Source organism: Varanus komodoensis, unplaced genomic scaffold (assembly GCF_004798865.1).
Source record: "Varanus komodoensis strain SLA01 unplaced genomic scaffold, ASM479886v1 scaffold1, whole genome shotgun sequence".
Classification (NCBI taxonomy): Eukaryota; Metazoa; Chordata; class Lepidosauria; order Squamata; family Varanidae; genus Varanus; species Varanus komodoensis.
Window position 1 is genome coordinate 44218164 of NW_025335268.1, and position 23867 is coordinate 44242030.

General features: G+C 43.0%; 1 protein-coding gene across 1 annotated transcript in view; it reads right to left on the reverse strand.

The window, feature by feature from the left end:
* The window catches only part of ARFGEF3 (ARFGEF family member 3), a 91593-nt gene that overhangs the window by 10976 nt on the left and 56750 nt on the right, over positions 1-23867 (reverse strand). The window contains exons 13-29 of the mRNA XM_044423767.1: positions 23427-23593; positions 22611-22776; positions 21785-21892; positions 19950-20165; positions 18774-18884; positions 17237-17387; positions 15222-15533; positions 13514-13647; positions 13243-13388; positions 12367-12546; positions 11137-11281; positions 9985-10107; positions 8116-8219; positions 6529-6673; positions 5631-5759; positions 3679-3855; positions 614-728 (exon numbers count right to left, since the gene is read on the reverse strand). Coding sequence (XP_044279702.1) covers positions 614-728; positions 3679-3855; positions 5631-5759; positions 6529-6673; positions 8116-8219; positions 9985-10107; positions 11137-11281; positions 12367-12546; positions 13243-13388; positions 13514-13647; positions 15222-15533; positions 17237-17387; positions 18774-18884; positions 19950-20165; positions 21785-21892; positions 22611-22776; positions 23427-23593 — 2629 coding nt within the window. The remainder of the gene's footprint in view (positions 1-613; positions 729-3678; positions 3856-5630; positions 5760-6528; positions 6674-8115; positions 8220-9984; positions 10108-11136; positions 11282-12366; positions 12547-13242; positions 13389-13513; positions 13648-15221; positions 15534-17236; positions 17388-18773; positions 18885-19949; positions 20166-21784; positions 21893-22610; positions 22777-23426; positions 23594-23867) is intronic.

Consider the following 23867-nt stretch of genomic DNA (forward strand, 5'->3'; position numbering starts at 1 on the left):
AAAGAGCAAGCCAGGGCCAGCCCAGTTGTCCGTTGTCTGTTGGGAGTCCTGTGGGTTGTTCAGTCAATAACCAATCCATACTGATTAGTTCGTTGGGCACCTTAGCATGACATGCAAACCCACCCCATGGGTTTATACCAAGAGAATGCGGGGCAGGATTTGCATATGCTCTTTGCACTTCCTGTGTATGAAAGGGGAGCTCATCCATCTCTTGCCACAGAGGGATGCAGAAGTTTTGAAAATGCAGGAAATCAATAACGATGATCAAATTAGACTCCCAGTTCATCCATAGAATTGTCAAGTAGACTGTTTCCATGGGCTTATTTTCATCAGTGTTCTGGAAAACCACCCAGAGTTGGCTTCTTTTAGGTAGAGGTGGATTTTAACCTTCACATGTTCGTGTTTTACCTAATCAACACATGACATGAAGCCAAGAAACAGCAGCAGCAACTCAGCAACACAACTTCCTTTGTTTCCTGGACTTTTCATTTAGCCTAAAAGTTCTATTTTGGTAAGAAGCAGATCAGCACTTGCAGAGAATAGGCAAATATAGGCTTTGACTTACTCCATTTTTGACTGTGCCAAGCGAGTATAGAACGGAAATTGGTGTTACCTGATACATGAGCACCCAACTCGAGAGATGGTTTCTGTGGGTTCTGCCACACAAGCCACCAGTAACTTGAAGAGGTCTTTGAGCATTGTGTTGATCATATTCTCATAGCCAATATCTAAAAAAGAAGTGATAATATCAGAGATTTTGTGTTACAAAACTGCACTACCGAAGAACAATTTATGATATATGAATCATTTCAGGTTTTGTTTTTAAATGCAGCCTGTTTTTGCTGAAAGCACCCTTGGCACAGAGAACCTTCTTTGCTCTTTTTAGGCAAAAAAAATATGGATTGTCCAGGATCTAGCTTTTGGATACTGGGAAAACACCAGGTGATGTTGTGATCCAGTACAGCTTTACAAGTTGGTGATATTTGGTACTATGAGTGGAAGGTGGGAGGGGACCTATAACCCGCGTCAGAAAGGGTTTGTGTTTCACTGTAGGATTCTTTCTCAGCAGAATAGTCTTTTGGTCATTGACCAACAAGGTCAGAAATACATTTACTGAAGCTAAATGACTCTTCAGCTGTGCTCAAACATATTCCTTGCTCTGCAGGTATCCGCAGTGCTATGTACCTCCTATGCAAAGCAAATTTTTACTATGAATCCTAGGATATATTCTGGAGGCTGCTGGGATTCTAGAGTCTCTAAACCCAATTCTTGAATGTAATGCCATTTCTATCATCAAAACCTTAATATAAATCAACGAAACCTATGTTTCAGTTTGCTAAGCTCACCATGGAACTCAGCAAACTGGGTCATGATGTTATCTGGCCTGCAGAGGACTCGGTGGGAGGCAATCTGACCATATAGTTTAAGATTAATTCTCCCACCCAAGAAGCTCAGTCTCACCCATTTCTTTCAGAATCATCCATAGCTTCTTGTGATCAACACAGTCAAAGGCTTTAACTAAAGTCCATAAAGCCCAGACTGATCTCTTCTGTGAAATTCTTTGGTGTGCTCCAGCAGCCAACAAATATTTGTGATATAATCTCTAGTATCTCTTCCTGTTCAAAATCCAGCTCGAATGTCAGGCATTTCCCATTTCATGTAGGCTGAAATTCTTTGATGTAACATCTTGAGCATGTGCAGGAAATTAGTGCAACAGTCCTCTGTTGCTGCAGTCCTTTGTATCTCCAGTCTTGAGGCCTCGAATGTATATTGAACTTTTCCAGTCTTGTTTTGTTTTCCATATTTGTTGGCATATTCTTGTAAGGACTTGGACCAATTCATTCTCTGCAACTTGAAATCGTTCTATTGGCTTTCTGTTTTGCTCTTTAACTGTTTCATTTATTTCTTTTCCCTAGGCATTGTAACAGTTCTTTCTGTCTCCATGTGATAACCATTGAAGTTACATTCAGGATTCTGATCCTATTTCCATCACCTTTTTGCTTCTGCTTCTCAACTTAGCAATTGTATTTCTTTTGCCGTCCCTTTAGGCTTTTCCTTTATTTCCTGCTACAGGAATAGCCTTTTGCATTCTTCCCCAATTATGTCTTTGGTTTCAGTCCACAGTGCTTCTGGCTGGTGGCCAGTTGAGTTCAGTGATGCAAATATGTTCTTTATGTGGCCTTTCAATTGCTCAGAAATGTGGGTGAAGTCATATGTTAGTGAGTTCTTTTTCAACTCTTCTCTGACTTTTGATAACAGTTCATGGTCACTACCACAGGCAACAAGAATGCAGCTCCTCCATCTTCCATTTCCAGTTACATATTCTATTTAATTTCTTTATCAGCCACCTGGTGATGTCCATGAATACACTCATCTGATCAGCTGCCTGAAGTATGTACTTGAAATAAGTAGATTGTTGGCTTGCTTGCTTGCTTGCTTATTTATTTATTGAAAGGTTTTCTAACCCTTCCACCACTGGCGTCTTGGGATGGCTTACAATGAAAAAGAATTCTACGTACTGTTCTCCTGTTTCATTTCTGACCTTTAGGCCAAAATCACCCACAACACTGGATTCTGCTTTATTTCCTACTTTTGTGTCCCAGTCACCCATGGTGACCAGGAAGTCTTGTTCTGGTGTGTTACCAATCTCTTCTTGCATGCCTACATAAGTTTTTTATTTCTTCTTCAACATTTGTTGTTGGAGCAAAGACTTGAATACTGGTTATGTTGATAGGTTTTCCATGAATTCTGATATGATTTGGTTAGACTTTGCCTTCCAGTCCCTTACTCCCTGTGCTATGTCCAGCCTTGGTTTAAAGCCACTCTGTTTCTTCTAAGTTTGTCATTTCCCAATTAAAACACTTTGTCTGAATCCTGTTCCAATCCACTTTAGTTCACTCATATCAGGCACTACAACTGCATAACCATCTCATTACCTGCTTAATGGTTTCCAGTTTGCCTTGGTTCATACTTCTCACATTCCATGTTCCCACCATATGTGTTGTACAGCATCAGACTTTTCTTTCACCTCTGTCCACGTCAAGGACTTACTTTCAGCTTTCCTCTAGTTGCATCATTAGTGACAGCACTAGTCATACTTGTTCCTTGCTCTTCCCCAGGAGCTAACAGAGTGCTTTCTGACCTGGAAGTCTCTTCTGGCACTTTCCCTTGTTTCATTTTGGATTGTTTCGTCACAAGGTTTTCAAGGTAAGAAGTGGTTTATCATTGCTTTCTTCTGTTCAATACTAACCAAAGTTAGGTGAACATCACTGCTATTGTCTGTGAAAGATCACCACCAGCAATGCCTTCAACTACTGTGGCTGCCTAGTATTTATTTTTCTATGCTATCCCATAGCAGAAGCTGTGCCCTTCAGGAGCTTCTCTGCACCCACCATCATTAGAGAGACCCATTCTATTCTGCTGACGTGATAATCACTCTGGAAGAGGGTGGATGCACCTCAGTTTGGTGCCTCAGCTCGGACCATTCCACCTTGGGCCACCCTGCCTCCTGCTGCCATTGCTCTTGGCCTCTCTGACACTCTCAAATGCCCTCACCACTTTAAGGTGTTCATCCAGGAGCAGGGGTGACACCTAATCTATGATTAAAAGGCCTTGACTATTCTGTAAGAGTAAACTGCAGATACCAACTCTGTTTACAATAGCAAGTGCTTTTTTTACCTGAATGTATAAAACTTTGAATATGTTCCACTACTAGTTCACAAGAAAGGCCAATAGCATGCTTGAAATTAGCAGATGCCACATCCCAGTAAGAATGATCACTGTGGCTGCGATGAAGCCAAAGAGACATGGTGGGGAGCAGAAGGTGCACAACTGCATAAATACCGAATCCTGGGCCTGGAGGATAAAAACAGAAGCAGGTTAAAGGATGCTTGACTTCACATACATGGTCAGGCTAACTCAGAGCACTGTATCTTATGTACACAGCTGAGCCTTTCTCCTGTACTGACGGGAATGAAAGTGGGTTGCAAGAAGAGTTCCACTCTTTATGGAATTGCTCTGTACAAAGCAATTTTCCTTGTGTTTTGCATACTATGCTCTAGAACTTGCTTACCAATATTTTAATGGCAGCATCTCACATTTCTTTGGTAAAAAAACCCAAGATACACATTTATAATGTCTGCAAGTTGAATGCAAGAACCAACATTGAGACACCATGTTTATCTGAGATAAAAGTGAATATACCCATAGTTAGGAAATACAGTGGAACATAGGAAGCTGTCTTATGCAAAGTCAGGCCACTGGTTCATCTATCCCAGTACTGTTGACACTGTCTGGCAGCAGCTTTCAAAAATTTCAGGCAGGATTCTTTCCTAGCCGTACCCAGAGAAGCCAGGGATTCTGATTTCAACACAGGTGAACTGCCACTGAGCCGTGACCCCTGTCCCAGGCCCTTCACTGGCCATAAGCACAGCGATGGCTACTGGTTCACTCAGTGGTCATCATTCATAATACTCCACTGTTCACTGCTGAAAGTGCGAGCTGATTCCACTGCCAAGTCTTATTTGCGCATTTAGAGCCTATGTCCCTCAGAGCCTGAGATAGCTTATGTCAAATTAAATATTCTAGAACATTAACAATGCTAACAAACTTGTTTTTGGGGTGATTTGGAAGTGTTACTGGTGGAGTTTGAATTGTGAGGACTCTTGTACTCATCAGTAAAAACGCTGGTGCTGTAGCGGTCAAGTGATTAATTCAGCATAGCTGTGTGAAACAGCCCTAAGTTAATGGTGCAATGCAGTGTGGCACTCACTATCCTCTCTTTGAGTTCCTGAAATAAAAGGGTGCCCAGGTGCATTGTGGGCTGCTCTCCCTCAGGGTTCCATCGAACCGGCTGTGTTCGCTTTCCAGGATAGGGATGCGAAGACCAGGCCAGAATCCAAGTCTCCTCTGCTCACTGGAATTCCTTCCTGTGCTTGGTCCTGGCTGAAAAGCGATCCAATCTGCAATCAAGTCTGCAAATGCTGGGAACGCTAGCAGCTTCCTTCCCCAAATATACCAAGTAGGCAATTCTTTGCTCAAAGCACACGAAGCCCACAAGTCACATGTGCAGAAGTGGAACTCCACTTGCACGTTAGGAATGTGGGCGGCATGTGTACAGGCCGGCCTTGCAAGCTTCTTGGGTTTGCTTCCGCCAGACACCCATGGGAATGCTCAGCACGAGGCAGATTAAGGGCAGAGAGGCTGGAGTCTGAGAGCTGAGCAGAGGAAATTCAGTGGATTCCCACTCCCAAACTGGATTCCTTACACATCACTATTCCAGGATACTCCATTCACTTTTCTTTTTCTACCAGCTTTCTGTCTAATACTTGGAGTCAGAAAATATTCCATGGTCAGCCCTCAGTGAACTGGGTTATGTGGAGAAGGGTTGCCTCTTTTCCTTCGAATTCTCCTCCTCCTAAGGATTTTTATCTTATCTGCAAATCGTCCAAGCTAGCAGTTACCTCCCTTTTGTCTGTGGATACCAGCATTTTGACTACATACAAAGAGGCATTGGGTTTGTTTTTATATAGGATAGAAGATAATGAGTGCTTCTGTTTCATATTACTTCAATTTTCAGAAAGAATTGTTGTACTTCTTGAGCAGGGGCATCATTAAATTCAGTCCATTACCAGGTATTTTGGTAACATCCCTCAATAGTTCAAAGAGCAAATCCAGAGTGGGTGGCTGGTGCTGACGGGGACAGTTGGATATGGCTGTTGTCAACTCCTCCAGCAGAATAATCCAGACATTAATAAGGCCTAGAAAAACAAAGTCTCCTGTGAGAAGCTACGTGCGATAATATGGTCCATTATTCCGCGATCCCTAGTTCTTCCCCAGTTCAGTCTCTTATTTTGAGCAGTGGTGGGATGCTGATTGCTTGGCTCTCTCTTCCCAGCTTCAAGTAAAGATAGAATCAGACATTCATCAGAGAAATGAGGACCTGACTTTCCCTTGTTGCCCTTTCAGCCGAACTCAAATCTAACCCGCCAAGATCGTTCTCAGCTCTCATGCAATCTCATGCTTCAAATTCATGCATTGTCAGGTATTATACCAATTGCACTGCGTGTAGTACAAGTACACTTTTTAAAATAATTACTGTACTGTGCATGAGACCCCTGTGAATCTAGAGCAGACCTCCCCCTGCCTGAGCCATTTTACTCTAAAATCCTCCCCTCCTGGAGATGGGACCTAAAAAAGAAAAAGAGTCTCCACAGATGGCATTGTACACTTTGTTTTAGGGTCTACATAGGATATACTATCAGTGGAACTGGTCTAAAATGGTATTTTATTCTAGTTTTTAAAAAACAAAATACGATTTCAGGTTTTTCATTAAACTAAATTTATCTCAATGACAAAGAACAGCAATGTCAGGCTGCAAGTTGAACAGCGTAAAGTAAGATATATTCCAGTGCGTTAAAACATGGAACAGCAACCATGTAAAATCACTCATCCACCTCTAAGAAGTCACATTCAGAAAATGCCGTTCAAGGCAGTTCTTCTTAAGGGCGACACAATGATTTTGCTTACCTGTGTTATCATCGAACTCGGAAAGGACACACTCAATGCCATCCTCACCACTTGCAGACCGTTCCTGTAATCTTTGGGGTAGGTTAGCAAGTTTCCCACTGAGAAAAATAGGCTTCAAGGGCATTTTGTAGATTTTGGCAAGCAACTGAAAAGGGACAGAAATTATATGATTGTTGTGGGAATATGCATCGGCAGGTCCTATCACGTGGCAGAGAGTCGTTTCATTGCAGAACCTGGGTGCATTCAGAAAAGAGCTCTGTGAAATGTGTTGCCATTTTAGCTGGCCAATGGCCATGCCCAAAGCGACTCTTCCTGGGCTCCTGGGCTACAATTGGAAATGTGAGGCTCCTCCCCAGGACAAGGAAGGAACTATGTGCTGAACAGTTGTTATAGGCAACATTATGCCTCTTCCCATGCAGCTTTAGGTGCTGACTGAATGCATAGAAACATTGGGTCAACACCTTACAAAGTGTCTGTAAATACAGTTTTAAAGCCTTTGCAAGAAAGCACTTCCTAATAACTACTACCTTTCGGCAACCAGATTCTGTTCTGGTAGGAAGAGGCATACCCAGTGGCCATTAGTGGTGACAATACTTTGCTGTGTTTGCCCCACATCACAGCTGCTATGCTTGCCGTTTCCACTGTCTGTTACCTGGCAGAAACAAGAGCAGAGAAGTGGGTGTCAACAGAGGAAGCCTGCACTGCCAGGAACAACAGTGCCCAGCCAGGGAGCTGCCACAGAACAACTGAGCCTAGCAGGTTCCCTCCTGCCTGATCATCTGCTGTGATACGCAGCCCTTCGGACCAACATCCCAACACCCCAATTACAGCTCCTCTGGCATTTGTTATCTCTTACGACAGAGTGAGTGCAAATGCCAAACAGGGATTATGAGAAGGCTGGAGCGGATGACAGGGTGAGCACAGGTCTGGGAAGGACAAATGACAAATTACTATACCAAAATCCACCCCAAATGTTGTAAAATAAAAATAAGTCAATTTTGCAGATTTGGTAGAAAAAATATCTAAATTTATTCCTGAATATTTGGGACAGATGTTTAATCTGTGAGATTCACCGAGCCCATCACAATTACGAACTTTCATATGTTACCCAGTTATCTTAGAGACTGGAAATCAAAAGTTTCAGGGAGAATTTAAATGCAAAACATAATTGCTTAGACTGTTTTCTGTACCATCCCTCAAAGAGTTGCTCTGTGCAGGATATTGTAATGCAAATAAAAGAATGATGGTAGACAAAAAAAACCCTGCTTCAGTCTTGCACTACTTTCCACAAGTGAAACTAAGAAAAGCATTTAGTCTAGAACAATCTTGTCCAACCATATGCCTTCTAGAGCTCCAGCTCCCATCCAACCCAGCCAGCAGGGCCAGTGACCAAGAATGAAAGGAGCTGCAATAGAAAAACTCTGGTGGGGCCGGCTAGTTTGCTGCATGCCGTAGCGTATGCCATACTTAAAAGCCATTGCACAAGAGAGGCTTGCTGCAAGAGGCGGGTCCTTCACTGATGCTGCTTTAAGTGGCCTCCATGGAATAATTGTTCTGCCACAGAGGGTAACAAAGCTATCTGCACACCTGAGAACACCGCCTGAGGTAATCGAGAGCAGGAAGGCACAAGTCTGTAGACATGGGTCCTGATCCTGGCACACAGTCGCCAATCTCCTTGCAGTCTGCTTCTCCTGGGAGAGCCGAAGTTGGGAAAGAAAGAAGAAAAGGAAGCATAATTTAATGATGTTCCGAACAGCACAGTTATTATGAATTTGGAGTGTTACTGTTGAAGGCAGAGGGATTCATATGCACAAAGTGCAAATATGGGCTATGAGGATTGCCTGAAGGCAGAAGGGGAATGCACTTGTGGACAAGTGGAAAGGACCTTATGTTGAGATGGGTGTTTGACATACTACACAAGGGCTGAACCTTTTTCAGTGCACGGCATTTGCTGCATTCCCACAGTGGGCAAGTCCAAAGGCAAAAGGAGAATAGCGGCCTATTCTAGCTTACTCTTACTGATTGGGTTCAGACAACACAACACACAGTCAAGGGTTGAGAGTGGAGTGAGTTTGGGTTATTACTGAAACATGGGTTATTGAATCATCTGAACCCAGCTGCACTAGCAAGCAATGGTTTCATTACCCATGAACAACCCATGAAGAGAACCATGGTCTACTGCTGGGTTGTGGACCATGGTATGTTATCTCAGCCCAAAATTGAACATGAGCTCAAAAACAACCCATACTCAGCTCTTGAACCTGGACTATCATGTTATTTGAACCCAATAGCAGTAACCAAATGTTAGCAGAGGCATTTCATCAGTTTAGGATAGGGATACACTACTCAAAACCAAGAACCATCAAATGATCATGCGAAAGGCGGCATGACCAATCTGGAGAACTTTGCAGAGCCAGACTGGGGTGCCAGGTGGGCTGGATGTGGCTTGCAGGGCTGTGGTTCACTACTATGGATATTTGCGGATGTCTGGTCAGGAGTCTCTTGGCAGGCCAGTATCCTGGTGCCTTCACTCAGCTCCTGAAGGCATAGAAACATTCCCACTGAAGCATTCAGCACGCCCCTTGCTATGCAGACCATGCTAAGGAGAAGAGGCCTGGGGTGGAGCAGACAACTCTGAAACAAACGCTGTGGCAAAGCAACAGCCCTTCCGCTATGTAAAAGGAATTACAGGGGTGCTGACACTCTTCCATCCCAAGTTCAGCTTTGGGAAAGTGCTCAGAGGCTGCATTCCAAGGGTGAGTGGAGAAGAAAAGTCCAAAATACCCCAGATGTTGCAGCTTAAAGCGCTTTCAACCTATGATTAAGCCTTAACAGAAGCATCTCCAGCTTTAAAAGAGGAAAAAAATCATGCAAAGGCAGGAAGCCACCAAACATTTGGCTGCATTTGGTTCCTGGGCATGAAATGCCATGCCTGTGCTTTCACGTTTCTTCAAGCTGAGAAATGGAAGAACAAAATATTATGAGGAATGCATTCCAACTCTGGCCCTCATCAAATTTCTTTAAGTTCCAGTCATTATGGTAAGAAGACTCCTTGAGACAGCACGCCCCCTCAGGATCGTTAGCAGGAAGGTACAATATATTTTGCATGTAGGGCAGCTTGCCCTCTCTGAGGGTTTGGGAGGCACCTACATTGCACTAAGTAAATGCTGCAGAAGCAAGTCAAGGCGCAGAGAAGGCGCATGGCTGTGAGCAGAGATGGAAAGGGACCCTACTGACAAATAAAACAAGAAGTACACCATGGACTGCGGAATAAGCAAATGGAGGCAGAACAGCAAAATCGATCCTTATGGGTCCTCCTTCCTAGATCAGAGGCCTGAATCTTCAACATAAAAATGATGCTACACACATTCATAGGGATTCCTTGGTGCCCGCTGTCACTGATGCCAGCTGCATCCAGAAACAAGAAATATTATCAGTTTTTCCAAAGAATTTTACCCAGTCCTTTGACGAACTTCATAAGGCACATGATATAACTGGTGGCTGCATTCGCAAAGACCTGGATGTTGTCTGTATTTAGAAATGCTTCAAAGACATCGAACACAGGAGCTTGACATTTTCCTGAGGGAACAAGAAGAGATGAATCGCTAATACAGATCTACATTCAGACTGGGATTCTATATGCATTCATGGTCGAGTCCATCTCATTGCAACGAGTGTCGTTTACTTCAGAGGAAACCTCTACAGGATTGCAATGCAAGAGCCCTTGCTTGACATAATGCTTCTGGAGAATGCAGGGCTTTCTATACTGCTTCAGGTTAATGTACAATGCAGTCACATGAACATTTACTTAGAAATGTGTTTCTCAGTGTTCAGTGTGGCTCACTCCAAGGTAAGAGGCATCGGATTGTAGCCTCAGGACAGCACTTCCATATTTCTGGGTTTGCATTGCTGAGATCTAAGCAGATGCGCTGGGTGGTCCCCATTCCTCTAACAGTCCCTGCCTGGGCATTCAGTGCAGCACCATTCCAAGGCTGAGGAGCCACAGGGTGCATTGCAGCTGTCGCCACCTTTCTAACCAGCAAACTAGTCCATCTGGGCACTGGATGGGAGGGTCCATACTTAGTGATCGCCAGCAGACACAAAACTGGGGTCCTGCTGTGGAATTACCTACCTGCTGTCCAACAGAAAACCGGTGGAGGTGCTTTCCGGCTTGGTCTTAGAGAACCCAAGGACTATGTTCTTACTTAGGTCACCTGTTCAGGTCCAGGTCAGGATTTTGTGGCTGCCATGACAACCGTCATGCTGTCTCAGAACATCCTGAACCCAAACACACATTGTAGGGCAGACCCTTGACCTGGTTTTTGTGGAGGATTGGCAGGTTGGGATCTGTGTGTGGTGGGGGGGGGTATGCATGCACACATGCATATAGCACTGGGTGTCATCTCCTTCTCATGGACACATCATGTCCTGGTGACGTCTGGACTGGTCACAACTGACTTCTACAGGTGTGCACAACCCATTAGAGTGGGGAACTGTGAAGTGGGGCGATCACGGCAAAGTCTGTCAGGACGTTGTTGTGATTCAATACTTCATACTAGCTTAAATCTACCATTTTAGAAGCAGGGGAATAATACAGAAAATGCTTACCCATTGAATATTCCCCAACAAGATATTCCTTAACCTCCAGTTTGCTGCCACTATGCACAGTTTCAAGTGCACTGAATAATGGCCTCCAGCCAGACTGGATCCTAGTGGAGCACACTTCCACCAGCTCCCCTATTGATGTGATCACCTAGTACAATTAAAGCATATCAATCATTACAGAAGATGACAACCATGCAAAGATACTGGGTTGGATCCAGTTTTAGTAAAGCTTAGAGCAGACTCACTGAAATCAACAGGCTGTATTAGCTGATTGATTTGGATGAGTCTACTTGAAGCATGAAGAAACCTGGCTCCAACCCTCTGTGTAAGAATTAAGAAGCATTATATGCATGACAGAAGAAAGTTACTGGGTTATTCATTTCTGCAGCCAAACCAAAATTGTACAGTAGAGAGCAATACATTTTTGGTAATGTGTTTCTAACGCCTCCCCACAACACATTAATCTTGTACTATCATAATGCAGAGAAGCAGTGAACTCAAAGACGTATATCCTATGGAAATTAAGAAACCATATCTAGATTTATTTTGCTAATGGCTTTCTGCTTCAACAACTGAAATAAGGTATTAGGCAGAATGCTGCCAGTCCAGAACTTGACTGATTTGGAAATGCAACAAACCCCACCTTTGACTTAGTAGATTTCCTAATTATTGTACCTTTCTTCATAAAACAACCACCCAGAGTTTTTTGTTTTTAAATCCTAGGCAGCTGAGAGTGAGCAAACATGCTATTTGGGATTCTTTGCTTGTTCTTGCTGCCATCAGCTTTGGATTTCTACTGTGATGTGCAAACCAGGAATTCTGGCTTGTCTTTTCTCCAAGAAGCTTAGAAGTAGAATCAAGGGTTTAACTGTTTTCATCTCATGATGAAGCACTTTTATGGTTTAGCAGTTTCTGCTCACAGCGGAACAGTATCCCTGTCTGTTCAAAATAGCCCAGTTTTTAAGTGGATTACTGTGACCAGTGAACCAGGTCATTGCTTACATGCTTAAAATCTTTCTGTGCATCCATTCTCAACAGACACGTCCCTGCTTCTTTTAAAAAATGAAAACTGAAATTCCCATAAAACGGTGCCATTTCTGCTGCTGAAAAGCACGAGCTAGCTCTGCACAAGAACTCCCATCATTCCCCATCGAAAGTAGTCATCAAATTAATAAAACAAACATTATCTTGCATTTGACAGATCATCTGGACAGTCAGCAAGAAGTAACTCACCTGATCTTGGACATCCTCGTCACACAGTTCCAGCTGCATGATGCGCTCAAAGGGGCGGAAGAGACCCTCGTTAAAGTGGAAATGAGGGGGTTCATTCCAGTCTGTCAGAACCTCTGTTAGTGTATCATGGATGAAAGTGACAGCCTTCCGTGAAACGTGCCTTTCTTTGTGGCAAGCAGCCTGCAAAGGGGGGAGTGGAAAGAGGAATTTCAGCCAAGAGGGAGAAGGGGGAGAGCACAAAGAGAATCGGATAAGGTCTAATTCTACTGTCACAGTGGACATAATCAGGAGACCAGCTGAAAAAAGATTTCATGTCTACTATGTAAGTTAAAAAAATTCTTCTTCCCCATCCCAACTGACCTTGGATTGTGATCTTGGGAGGAAGAATCATAAGCATTTACAATATTGGTTGTAAGCTGCTCTGGCAACAAAATAAATAGAACAAAGAAATGTCAAATTCATAAAGATCTGCAGAGAACTGAGGCTGTGCAGATGCCCTAAAATAAAATAATTTTCCTTCAAATATCCAGACCACACTCATTTTTATGCTGCAGAATTCACTTCTATAGCATCCTTGTAACTAAGATGGGATGGCCCTTTGCAGCCTGAAAATATTACAACCCAGGGGATTCCAGGTGGATGCTAGGAAGTACTCTCTGATGGTTAGGACCCTTAGGGTATGGAATGGGCTTCCACGGGAGATGGCTGAAGCCCCATCGGTGAGGGTGCTCAAGGATAGGCTGGACATGGTTGGCATGTCATGAGTGGAGCTGGGTGGAGCTGGGGGTCAGACTAGATAGCCCAGGAGACCCCTTCTTCCTCACTCTGTTTCTATTATGCAATCATCTCTTCCCCCAGCCCTCCAATTCCTCTTACTTCCACCAGATGAGGTGCCACCAGATTCCAACAGCGCATAAGGTGAAGCAGAGGGCGGCCTTTACTTTTCACGATTCGGAGCATCGCTGCTCCTAGACGGAACAAATGGAGTGCACTTCTCCTGTCTTGGATGGATTTTACTTCTCCTACGAGACAAACAGAAGAGCAATACCAGTTCACATAAATACAATCTATCTCTGTATCATACATCTCCATTTATATTTCGTCACTTGAGTTGTCCAGGTATCATGCTTTCTGTCTAGACTTTTACCTGGCATTGCAAGTGAGTAATCAACGGTGTCTGTTACAGAGTGGAAGAGCTGGGATTGGGAGGCTTTCTTCAGCTGATACAGGAAGCCTCCCAAGGCCATCAGATTCAGCTTGTCAACAGCATCTTCAAATAATCTTCAGGAAGAGAGACAGAGCATATTACTTAACCTGATCAAATCATGAACGGCCAAAAGCAGACATGGCTTTAAGTATGTGTCTAGCAACCAAGTTTTCTTCAGTTTTACTTTAGAGTAGGTGCAGGTGGCTCATTCTGAATCTTAAACACTCCCTGTGCCAGGGTTCTAATCTGGAGTCCTGCAACTACTCCAGAGCTAAAGTGGGCAAATAAAGGAATTGCTGCTAGAGATATTTCTGCTTTGGCTTCATGGCAGCTTTTTGACTAAGTAGCTTGTTATTAATTAATTGTTATTAATGTGCACAACTAAGTCGAGAAAGGGGCCGCAGGGACGATACCTTTCTTTGCTCAGGAATGCAAGACACTCTTACAAAATAGATCTGGAAGGATTAAGTTAAGGTAGTGGTGGGGAGTTATCTAAGCAGACCAAATGGAATGCACTGGGACGGTTCCATGGGCTTCAGCTATCCCCTTTCTGATTTGCACCAGCAGAAGCAGGAGAAAAAGACCCCAAGGAAAGACTGCTTGTGGACACAGTGAACCAGTATTGTATGTTAATTCTCACTTATTAAACCCTTAAACCAGGCAGAGTATCTGGATTAGGTTGTCACATGAACAACCTATGTACCTGGTACTTGTAGGCTGCTTATGAAAATCGGAAGCACCTTGTATATGGATGCATCCCCACAAATCATGGGTTAATTAATCCAACATTTGTTGCTGCAGTGGGTGAATCAGATCAATATGGAACATGAAGGCAGTGATTATTAATTGCACGTACCATGGAGAGGTTTTCAAGAAGACAAGCTTCCATCTGAGACAGGTGACAGCAATGGGGGTGAGATGCTGTGGGACAAATCCACACAGACAGAGGTCCCAGCACCTGGCACCCCTGCCCACTCCACTATCTCCAATCTCAGAAGTTTGTCTCCGCAATTACAATAAATAATCACTTTTACAGAAGGCTATTGATGCCTATGTCCCACGCCATTGGAGGAATCCCAAAGGCTACACAGGCCCCACAGGCTAGGTTAGGTTTGCAGGCTGAAGTTCTGTGCTCGTTTTGCATAGTGATTATACAATCCCACTGCACCAATTATGTATTATCAACTCTGGTTGCAATTATTTACCTCCATCCAATACCAACTGAAAGGTTTTTAGGAAATCCCACTATCAAGATGCTTTAGGGAAAATGGCATTTTTCTTTCATGGGAATGAGTAGAATGAGCCACAGTGAGCCCCAAGTTTTGGGCTTCTGGATATTCCTGCACAGAGAGACAAGAACAGAAGCTTTTGCTTCTGCAGCCTGAAACCTGTTTCTTCTGGTCTGCACGATGACAAATGAAGCGCTGTGCATATTGTTCTGCCAGAAGCTATGCATGCCTCTGCCTTATTTTTGTTACAGAATTCTATGAATCTTTAGAAACAGTCTTTGCTTTTTTCCCCAAGCATCTGAAAACTCAGAGATCCAGAATAATGGTCCCCACCTAAATAGGATTGTCAGCATTCAGTGGTACATAGTCAAAAAGCAGGCTTTAAGATTTTTCTAATTTTTGGACACTCGCGTTAGTACCTGTCAGCCTCAGTAGAAAGGGCAAGGATAGCCTTGGCAGCATTGCTTCCATTCATCAGACTGCCTCCACGGAAGTCGAAAGCCCTTCCCTTGCTGCTCTCTTTGATGAGCTCCTGGATGGAAACTGGCTGGATGATGGGATTGTTCCTCAGCGTAGGCTCCTGCTCCAGGGTCAGCTCCTGGGGAGAGTCTGAGCAGTGAACATCCTGCAGCCCTCCGGGGGCTTGTTGTGCCTGGGTGATAGTTACCGGGGGCTGAGATGAGCCGTCACTGAAGTGAGCGTGTTCCAGGGTGCTGATATATTCACACACTCTGAAATCACAAACAGGAAAGCAAACCATGACATGGATGGTTCTGCTGGCTTATTCCCTGTGTCATCTTATTAGGTCAACACAAACTCTGTTATTGAAAAATGATTTGCACTAGTCTTAAGACTGCTGAAGTGAAAAACGGCTTTGTAAGCAGGGCACCTCTGTAGCAGCTAATCCAATTGCAAACATTAAATAAGATGCGCTACCTGAGCAGGGTGGGGAAAACAGCCTGACAGGCAAAATAATATTTTGATTGCTTTGATCAGGATATCTTATTCACTGCACATCATGACATCTTTGGAGACAAGTAATCTGTTCTAGCTTTTAATTTTTGGGAGCTGCTCAGAGATTTGGCTATTGGGAAGTAGAAAAATGTAACAAACAAAGGAGCAAACAGGTATTGATTTCTGCAATTTTGTAATCACATAATTGAGCTTGAAAAAATATATCGCAAATACATTTGTCATAGATTCATTAGGAAAGAAGCCTTATCATGAAACATGTGTTTAGAAGAAACAGAAGTAAAAAAAAATCCACCTACACACACACACACACACACACACACACAGTCAAAAGTGCTTTAAGAAAAGTTTATGTTTGCTTAAAGTTAAAATATTTCACCAAAAATGTTGGAAAAACTATCAGAAAATAGACAAGTATCACAACTGCACAAAGTATGAGAGGCAACACAAAAAATTGGTTAACCAGTTATTGCAAATAGACAAATCTAAAGCTCTAAGAATTATTTTTCATGTATTTTTTAAAACAAGGAGTTGGAATGTAACACCCGCACCCATCCCCAGGTAAGTTCACAAGACAGAAACCTGTGTATGGGGGATAGGCAAGAGTAAGGGAAGAAAAGCCTCCTTTTTTGACCCCCAACCTTCTTCTTAAACTTTGTAACATTTGGTTGTTGCTCCCTACTTAGGTACATGTATGCACAGGTTACCCCCCCCCCCACTGAGACAATATTTACATGTTTTGTCTGTTTGAGATAAGTGTGGGCAGCTTGTGTCACTCTAGATGCTCTGGCCTGAAAGTCTCATCAGCCCTATCCAGCCTGTCAGTGCTGAAGGCTGATGGGAACTGTAGGACAAAATAGCTAGAGGGATGCAAGTTGTCCTGCCTTGGTCTAAGAAAAATCCCCGCCACTGATGAGCCTGTTGCAATATCTCAGAATATTGCAAACATTCTCAGTGCCGCTGGGAAAAAGGCAACTGACGGGGTGCCAAAAATCAGTGGCAGAAAAGCTGGTGAAGAAAAGCCCGGGATGGCCGGGAGAAAACCTCAGAGAGGGTCTAGAGGCAGGAGAAACTTCGGTTCTTTCTTTCAGAGGTGAAATATATAAGAAAGGTGTAGTTGCTATTAGGATATGGTGTTAAAGTTAAAGATTTCTCTATATACATACAGAGACATAGTGAGAGATCTGTGGTTTTGCTTTTGCAGGGGACACACAAAGAGCAGGCCTATTGCAACCACACGCAGTGAAGTTTTATACCCATACTTTGCACAGCCTGAGATTAATGATTATAACTACCCCACAGTTGAGGAGAAAGTAGTATTCCTAGGCAGCAGACAATGTTATTTGGTTACTTTTATGGAGTTAGAAAAATCATAACCTGTAATCAAGGAGTCTTTCCAATTTCCAGAAATGCTGGGGGCAGCTTCAAGTTCAAACTGAAGACAAAGACGGAGCTTTCATACCTGAATACATGAGGCCAGCAGTCGGGGTTGTGACTCCCCATCTCCAGACCCACATTGAGAATGGCGTCCATGCACAAAACATGGGCTGTGTGGAGGCAGACCCCTTGCACTTTCCCCATCTGCTCCAGTTTCTGTTCCACTTTCTGTTTTACTGCATCAAAATAAATGTTGGAAAGAAAGAGTCTCTTGTTATTGCTAAAGCGAAAGGCCTAGGGGGTTCAGTATAAGAGAGATCTTTAACCAGAAATAATTTTTTTAAAAAAGTCAGCTTCTCTGAAGTGTTGCATCAGCCTCTAGCCTTTTTCGCGCTGCACATGCCACTCATTAAGCAGGGGTATGAAAGGTAGAGGTGGGAATGACAAGCAGACTTGCACACTGCTCTCTGCCTCCACACATCCCTGAAAGGCCAGTATGCAGACAGACTTTTCCATGAGAATGGAAATCCTGACAGGGCAAATTTCTTGGTTGTGTGGAAAAGTCTGCACAGATGCCACTTTATGCACCAAGAGCCCCTTTCGCAGACCTGCCACTGCAGCCTCAGAAGCTGGCCAGGAGCCGAGGGTGGACTCCACGCCACCCCACACGATGCAAGCAACATCTGCTGACAAATGTTAGGTGTAAAAGGAGTGTGAGAAACCAGTGAAATAATCCCGCATATCCTCTGCCACTATTAGCTGCAGTACATTTCCTGACTTTATTTCAGACTAGCAACTGGACTCAGCCTTTCACAGAAAGGCTGGGTCCTTCGAGAAAAGTCCCACAGCTGTTGGATTTGGGCAGTGGCATCTGCCCTGCCTGATGGAATCTGTTACTGCAGGAAGCCTTGGCCACAGCCCGCCTTACGGGGCACTGGCACAGCCCTCTTGAAGAAAGGTGTCTGTCAACTCCCTTTTCCTGAGGGGCTCTGCCCCACGGCACGAAAAGGTGTGCAGCTCTGTCACGTGGTGTACTAGTCTCTCCTGACTTCAACCATATGGGCTGCAAAGCAATGTACTAGTTAATCTACCCCTGGGTATCTACTTCTACTTATCGCAGCTAGACACAGACAGATCAAAATTAAGGCATTTCAGAAAAAAATAAGCTTGGAGTGAACATTGCTAGAGACCCCCTTAGTATGTACGCCAAGTGTTCAAAACTGAGTTACAAAGTGGCACAGTGCTGATGGACAGATACACATCCTCTTTTCATGCTATTATATGGTCTTGGCTGCAATCCTAAACAAATGTATTTGGGAAGATGTTCCACTGAATTCTCTGCTAGGTAAGCGTGTATGGTCCTAGGTAAAATGTAAGATTGCTGTTCTTCTTTTGGGAATTCCCCAGTGCCACCTGGCAACTCATCGAGTTGGGCAGGGTTGCTGCCTTTGCCAAGAAAGACATTGCTGAGTCCTTTGTGTGGCGGTTTTTATAGAGGATCCATTCACAAAGGGAGCCATCCCTGCTTTGGGCAGGGCTGGCAAAGGAACTTTTACAAAGAGCACAGCGGGGCACGTACTGATTGATGAAGAATAAACCAGTGAACTTCTGTAAAGTTGTACCTTGAGCAATGGCATCGTTGGGCTCTTGGGCCTCCCGCTCCTCTTTCTCCTCTTGAACACATGAAGCAGCAGCCATCTGAGCAAGGGCAGATGCACAGTTAGCGGCAACCCCTAAAACAAGAGAGAAACCACTTTTTTAGGTACACAATTTCCATTGATCCCACTAGCCATTAACTTGCTAAGCTTTTGGCAAAACTGGGGCAGAGGCATCCTGCATTTCAGCTTCTTCTATAGAGACCATAGCTTAGTATAATGCAATTTAATTAGAATGCTAGAATAGAGAATAGTTAAGGAAAAACAGCTAAATGCAGGGATTGCACAAAATGTGAAGATACGATCATAGAAAAAGAAAAACAAGAAAATATGTGGATGAAAGGGATAGTAAGTAAAATTTATAAGATATTATTAGAAGAACTGGATCAATATGATTCACTTAAAGCAACATGGGGATAGGATTTGAGAAAAAGCATTAGTATTGAAGATGGGGAAAATATTTGTATGAAGAGAATATTAAAATGCATGCCAGTAAGAATAAATTTATACAAAACTGTATGGAAGTGCTACCTAATTCCAGAGAAGTTGAATTGCATAGATAGCAAATACTCTAATATATATTGGAGATGTGGTTGAGAAGTGGGTACATATTTCCATATGTGGTGGGAATGAGAATATATGACATTTTTGAAAGAGGCTTTTAAAGAGTGCAGTAAAATATTAAGTCTAAATACAGATATATGTCATGAGATTGAATTACTTTCAATGTTTGATCAAAATGATGGATAATGAAGAATAACAAATTTAATAACTGCAGTGAGATTAAGAATTGGAAAATAAGATATGATTACCAATTATTGATTGGTGAAGAGAAGTTTGGAATACAGCCATTAAAGTCAAATTAACATGTGATATCAAAGTGAGAAAAGGACCAATTAAAAATTAAGTTTAATAAGATTTGGAATGTATTTATTGAGTATGTTTTAAAGAAAGAGAAAGGATTTGAGCCATCAAAAGAATCATTACAGTTTTGGAAGGGAGAAATGTCCTGAAACATCTGAAGGTTTTTTCCTTTTATTTGTGACAGGTTTCCTTGGTCCTCATGGTGGGGAGCACAGTAGTGTAATAATTATTAAAAAACAAAAACCAAGCCAAACCACCGCAGTCTGTGATACAGTCTACCTAAAGCACAGCTAAGTCGGGCTGCCTTCCTCAGTCCATCGAGACTCATGCAGATTGTGTCCTTCTCCTTCTGGTTCTGCTCCTTGACTCCCTCAGCTCCTAGAATGAAGGCCAGTCCTTTGGAACTCCCTGCCATGCGGCCGGTCAAAGGCGTTGATAAGGTGTCAATCAAGTTCTTCCAACAACCAATTAGCAGGTATCGGGCAAAAGCAACACCTGAAGTAACAGAAAGGCGAAATAGAGAACTGCTGAAAGGAAAGCAAAATAATGCCCAATGTTGGATTCTTCTGCCCTACTGATTAACAGCAGGCATGCAATCTTGGCATTTTCATCAGGGCTGCAAAGCGTGAGCAGGGCAAGTTTAACCTCTTGTTCTTTGATGAGATTCCTTCTGTATTAGTCCTAGAGAAAAAGGATCAATGGGAACTTTTTCCCTTGAGCTAATAGCAGCAGAGGGAGAGGATTTTCAATGGAACCACGGCACTGGTAATAAGGTTAAACATCCTTTGTGCATTGTAGTCCTGGTAAAAATTACCCATGCTGCACTTGCTATTCATCAAGAAAAACACACAGACACACACACAGACTAATGTAGTTCATAATGATGCATTTAGTGTCACAGCAGCTCTGGATCTTACTGTTGGGAATTAGTAGCTAAGCAAAAATGTTTATCTCATATTAGCTATCTGACTCCTAAGTCTTCTTTATGTTTTTGGTTTCAGGTTCAGGAAATGTTGCCACAGATGGGCAGCAGGAATCAATTTTTACTGAATTTAAGAAAAATAAATCCCAAGATTCCAATAATCATTCATAAAAGAAAGCCTTTAGGTCACTGCAAAAGAGACAGTTAGTAGCTAGAATTTCAACTAGCAGATGAGAAACTCCTCTCTTAGACATAAAAGCAAAGGATTTAAGACATCCAGTGATGGATAATACAGTGGCAAAATTTAGTCTCTCAGGTTTCTTCTTCAAAAGTTACTTGATACTCTAAAAAAGGTGGAAATACAAACATCCATGAAAAATACCTTGCCTTGCATACTACTTGCTTCTAAAACTTGCTTGCATTGATAGGTAAGTGCCCAAGAGATAAGCGGGAATAGGGCTTTGAAAGAAGACCCATTGTCAGAAATACCCAACAACAACCCAATACTCATACATGCATTTGTGTATGCAGCTGATTTTTATGTTGGAAGGACTCTGAATTCCATACAGTTGTATTACCTGAGAAAAATGCCTGGGCTCAGACTTCATTCATTTTAAGTATATGCTTTTTGCATCAGGCTCTGATACAGAAAACCAAGTAGCTCCTGGAAGCCTGAAGACTGCCCACATTTCCAAGGCACACAGACAGAGGCTGTGTTCACACCACATGGCAAGCCAGTGGAAGTCATGGCTTGAGATTCAAAGCACAGAAGTGGCCAAAACCACTAGAGACCATGTCCCAAGAACAACAAAAAAGCAAGTGGCATTGGCCAATGACAGCTACTCCAAAGGGCCCAAGTGGCATTTGGAAACAGCTGTGGGAGGTTCCCTGTCCTGCTGCCACCAGCCAAATTCTAATCAAATTCTAATCAAACATAAGGATGAAAGCATGGGTTTCTGAATTGCCACAAGAGGAGAATCAAACTTTGGTTCACTGAGAAAGTTAAGAACTAGCATGGGAATTAGAAAGGCAGAGAGGTTTGCCATCTGGCTTTTCCTGTTAGCACATTCTAATGCATGCAGATTCTGAGGGAGACACAAATTACAAAACAATCTGCATGAAAGCAAAATGTCAAAGATTCTGCAAATATATACAAATATTGCTCAAGCTTCACGCTGTGCAGATCCTCTACCTGCCACAACTGCATCGTTTGGCTTCCTGGTTTGCATGAGAGGAGACTGTGGGGATGCGCAAGCCATCAGCTGCCCGCCTATGGCACTGCTTCCCAAACCATCAATGTCTGCAAAGAAAAAATGCAAATTATTACAGGGAAGAAAAAGCATCCACGGGGCAATCCCCAAATGCATGCATTTCTCAGTACCTCACAACTCTATGACTTCCAATGGGTGCGTGAGATGCTTCCATTTAAGTAAATGCCGTGTGCACATGAAAATCTCTGTAGATGCAACTGCCATCATGGGACACTGCAGTGCATGATACAGTTGTTGTTGTTGTTGTTGTGTTTTGCTTTGCTTAATATATTTTTATTCTTCCTTCAGCCACATGGTATTGTCAAGGCAACTAACACAAATGACTTAAAACAATGCAGTACAACATAATAAAAACAGAGTATTAAAAGAATGAGTTTAAAAATTCAGAGGCTAGGGGGAGTAAAGCTGATCTTCCACTGGCACTGAAAATGTTAAAGTAGGTGCTGGATTTCATTCATGAATTAGAGAATTGAAGAAAGGGACTTCTTCCCAGCTGTCACCCACCTGACCTTAGGTAGCAGGGCACTCTGGAGAGGGGCTTAGAAGATAACCTCAAGAACAGGCAACAGTCATCTAACATGGAACCTGGAGCTGGAACACAGAGGACCAAACCCCATCCTTCCTTGAAGGGGGTGTCTACGTTGAATAACTGAACCCTGAAATTGTGTAACTAGGACTTCGTAACATAAGCATGTTCAATACTGCCCAAGGCTACCACTGCACTGGCCAGGCTGCTACGGGACTAACCAGTTAGCATGGTAATAAGAGGAAGACTGTGCTCCTCAGGACTTCCCCAATATCCAGCTTCTCCAAGAAGATTTCTCTCCAGTACTTGATGATAGAGCTCCTCAACCCAAGCCTGAGAAAATACCATCAACACTCCACTGGACTGGACCTGCTTCATAAACTCCTTCTGCAGAGTGGAAAAAGAGATTTCAGCAAGCATGACGAGACTCGTCTTTTTTCCTCAGAGACTACTAAGCATACAAAAATGATAAGAGGTATTAAAACAGTGTGGCAATAAAGCTATTCAGATATCTGTGAAGATCAGCATGATGCAATTCAGATGTAACACCTAATCAAGTTATGTTCATAAGCAGTTATGACCATCATGCCCAAAGGCTTTCCCTCTTTCTTAGCTTATGGGTACTTAGCAAGTCACAGTTTATTGTTTTGCTGAAACTCGGCAAACTATGGTTTGTGATAACTAGACAATAACTAGATACAATCTCCCCCAGTGCAAAATTCTTCTGTTAAGAGGGAATAATGGCATTCATTTCCATTTTTAGACCTTATTTCCTGTAACAGTTTTTCACAATAACTTTAGAAAAATATTCTTTCCCTCACCCTGGAAACCTGTGATTCAAATACAAACTGACTTTGATATGGTTTGCCCAGCATAAGCCCATGAGCCAAAATTAGCTTAAATCTGAGCATACTCATATTCACTGGGTTGTGGATCAAGGGCTTTGAAGAACTCAGGATATTGCCAGATGTGTGATACTGAACGTAAAAGTCCATCTCATCACTGTCACTTTCTTTTGCATTCCATATTCAACTCACCATTGACACAGGGCACTGGGCAGGCTTCTTGCGGTAGTAATCTGCATTGGACAGCTTCAGGTTGAGCAGAAGAGTGTAGTGAGAGGCCATATAAAGACTATCAGCATTCATCAGTGTCTGGAAACTGAAGCTTGTATTCCCCTCAAATCCTGGAGAGTGCATCATACCTGGCAAATAGATAAAGATATAACAGGTGCTGTGCATTAGACATCCAGGCTAGCAGATCCAGGTAAATTACAGGTATTGATTTATAACCTGTAGGTTTGTAATATGACACTTTCCTTTCATGATTCTAGCTGAGGAGGCTCAGCTCTGAGAGGAAAAGGTCTTACTCTTTAATTTATACTGTTAATTTATATTATTTTAAGGAAGTTTATTTATGTTTCTGAGCCGCCCCGAGGCTTCGGCGAATGGGGCGGCACAGAAGTCTCCTAAATAAAT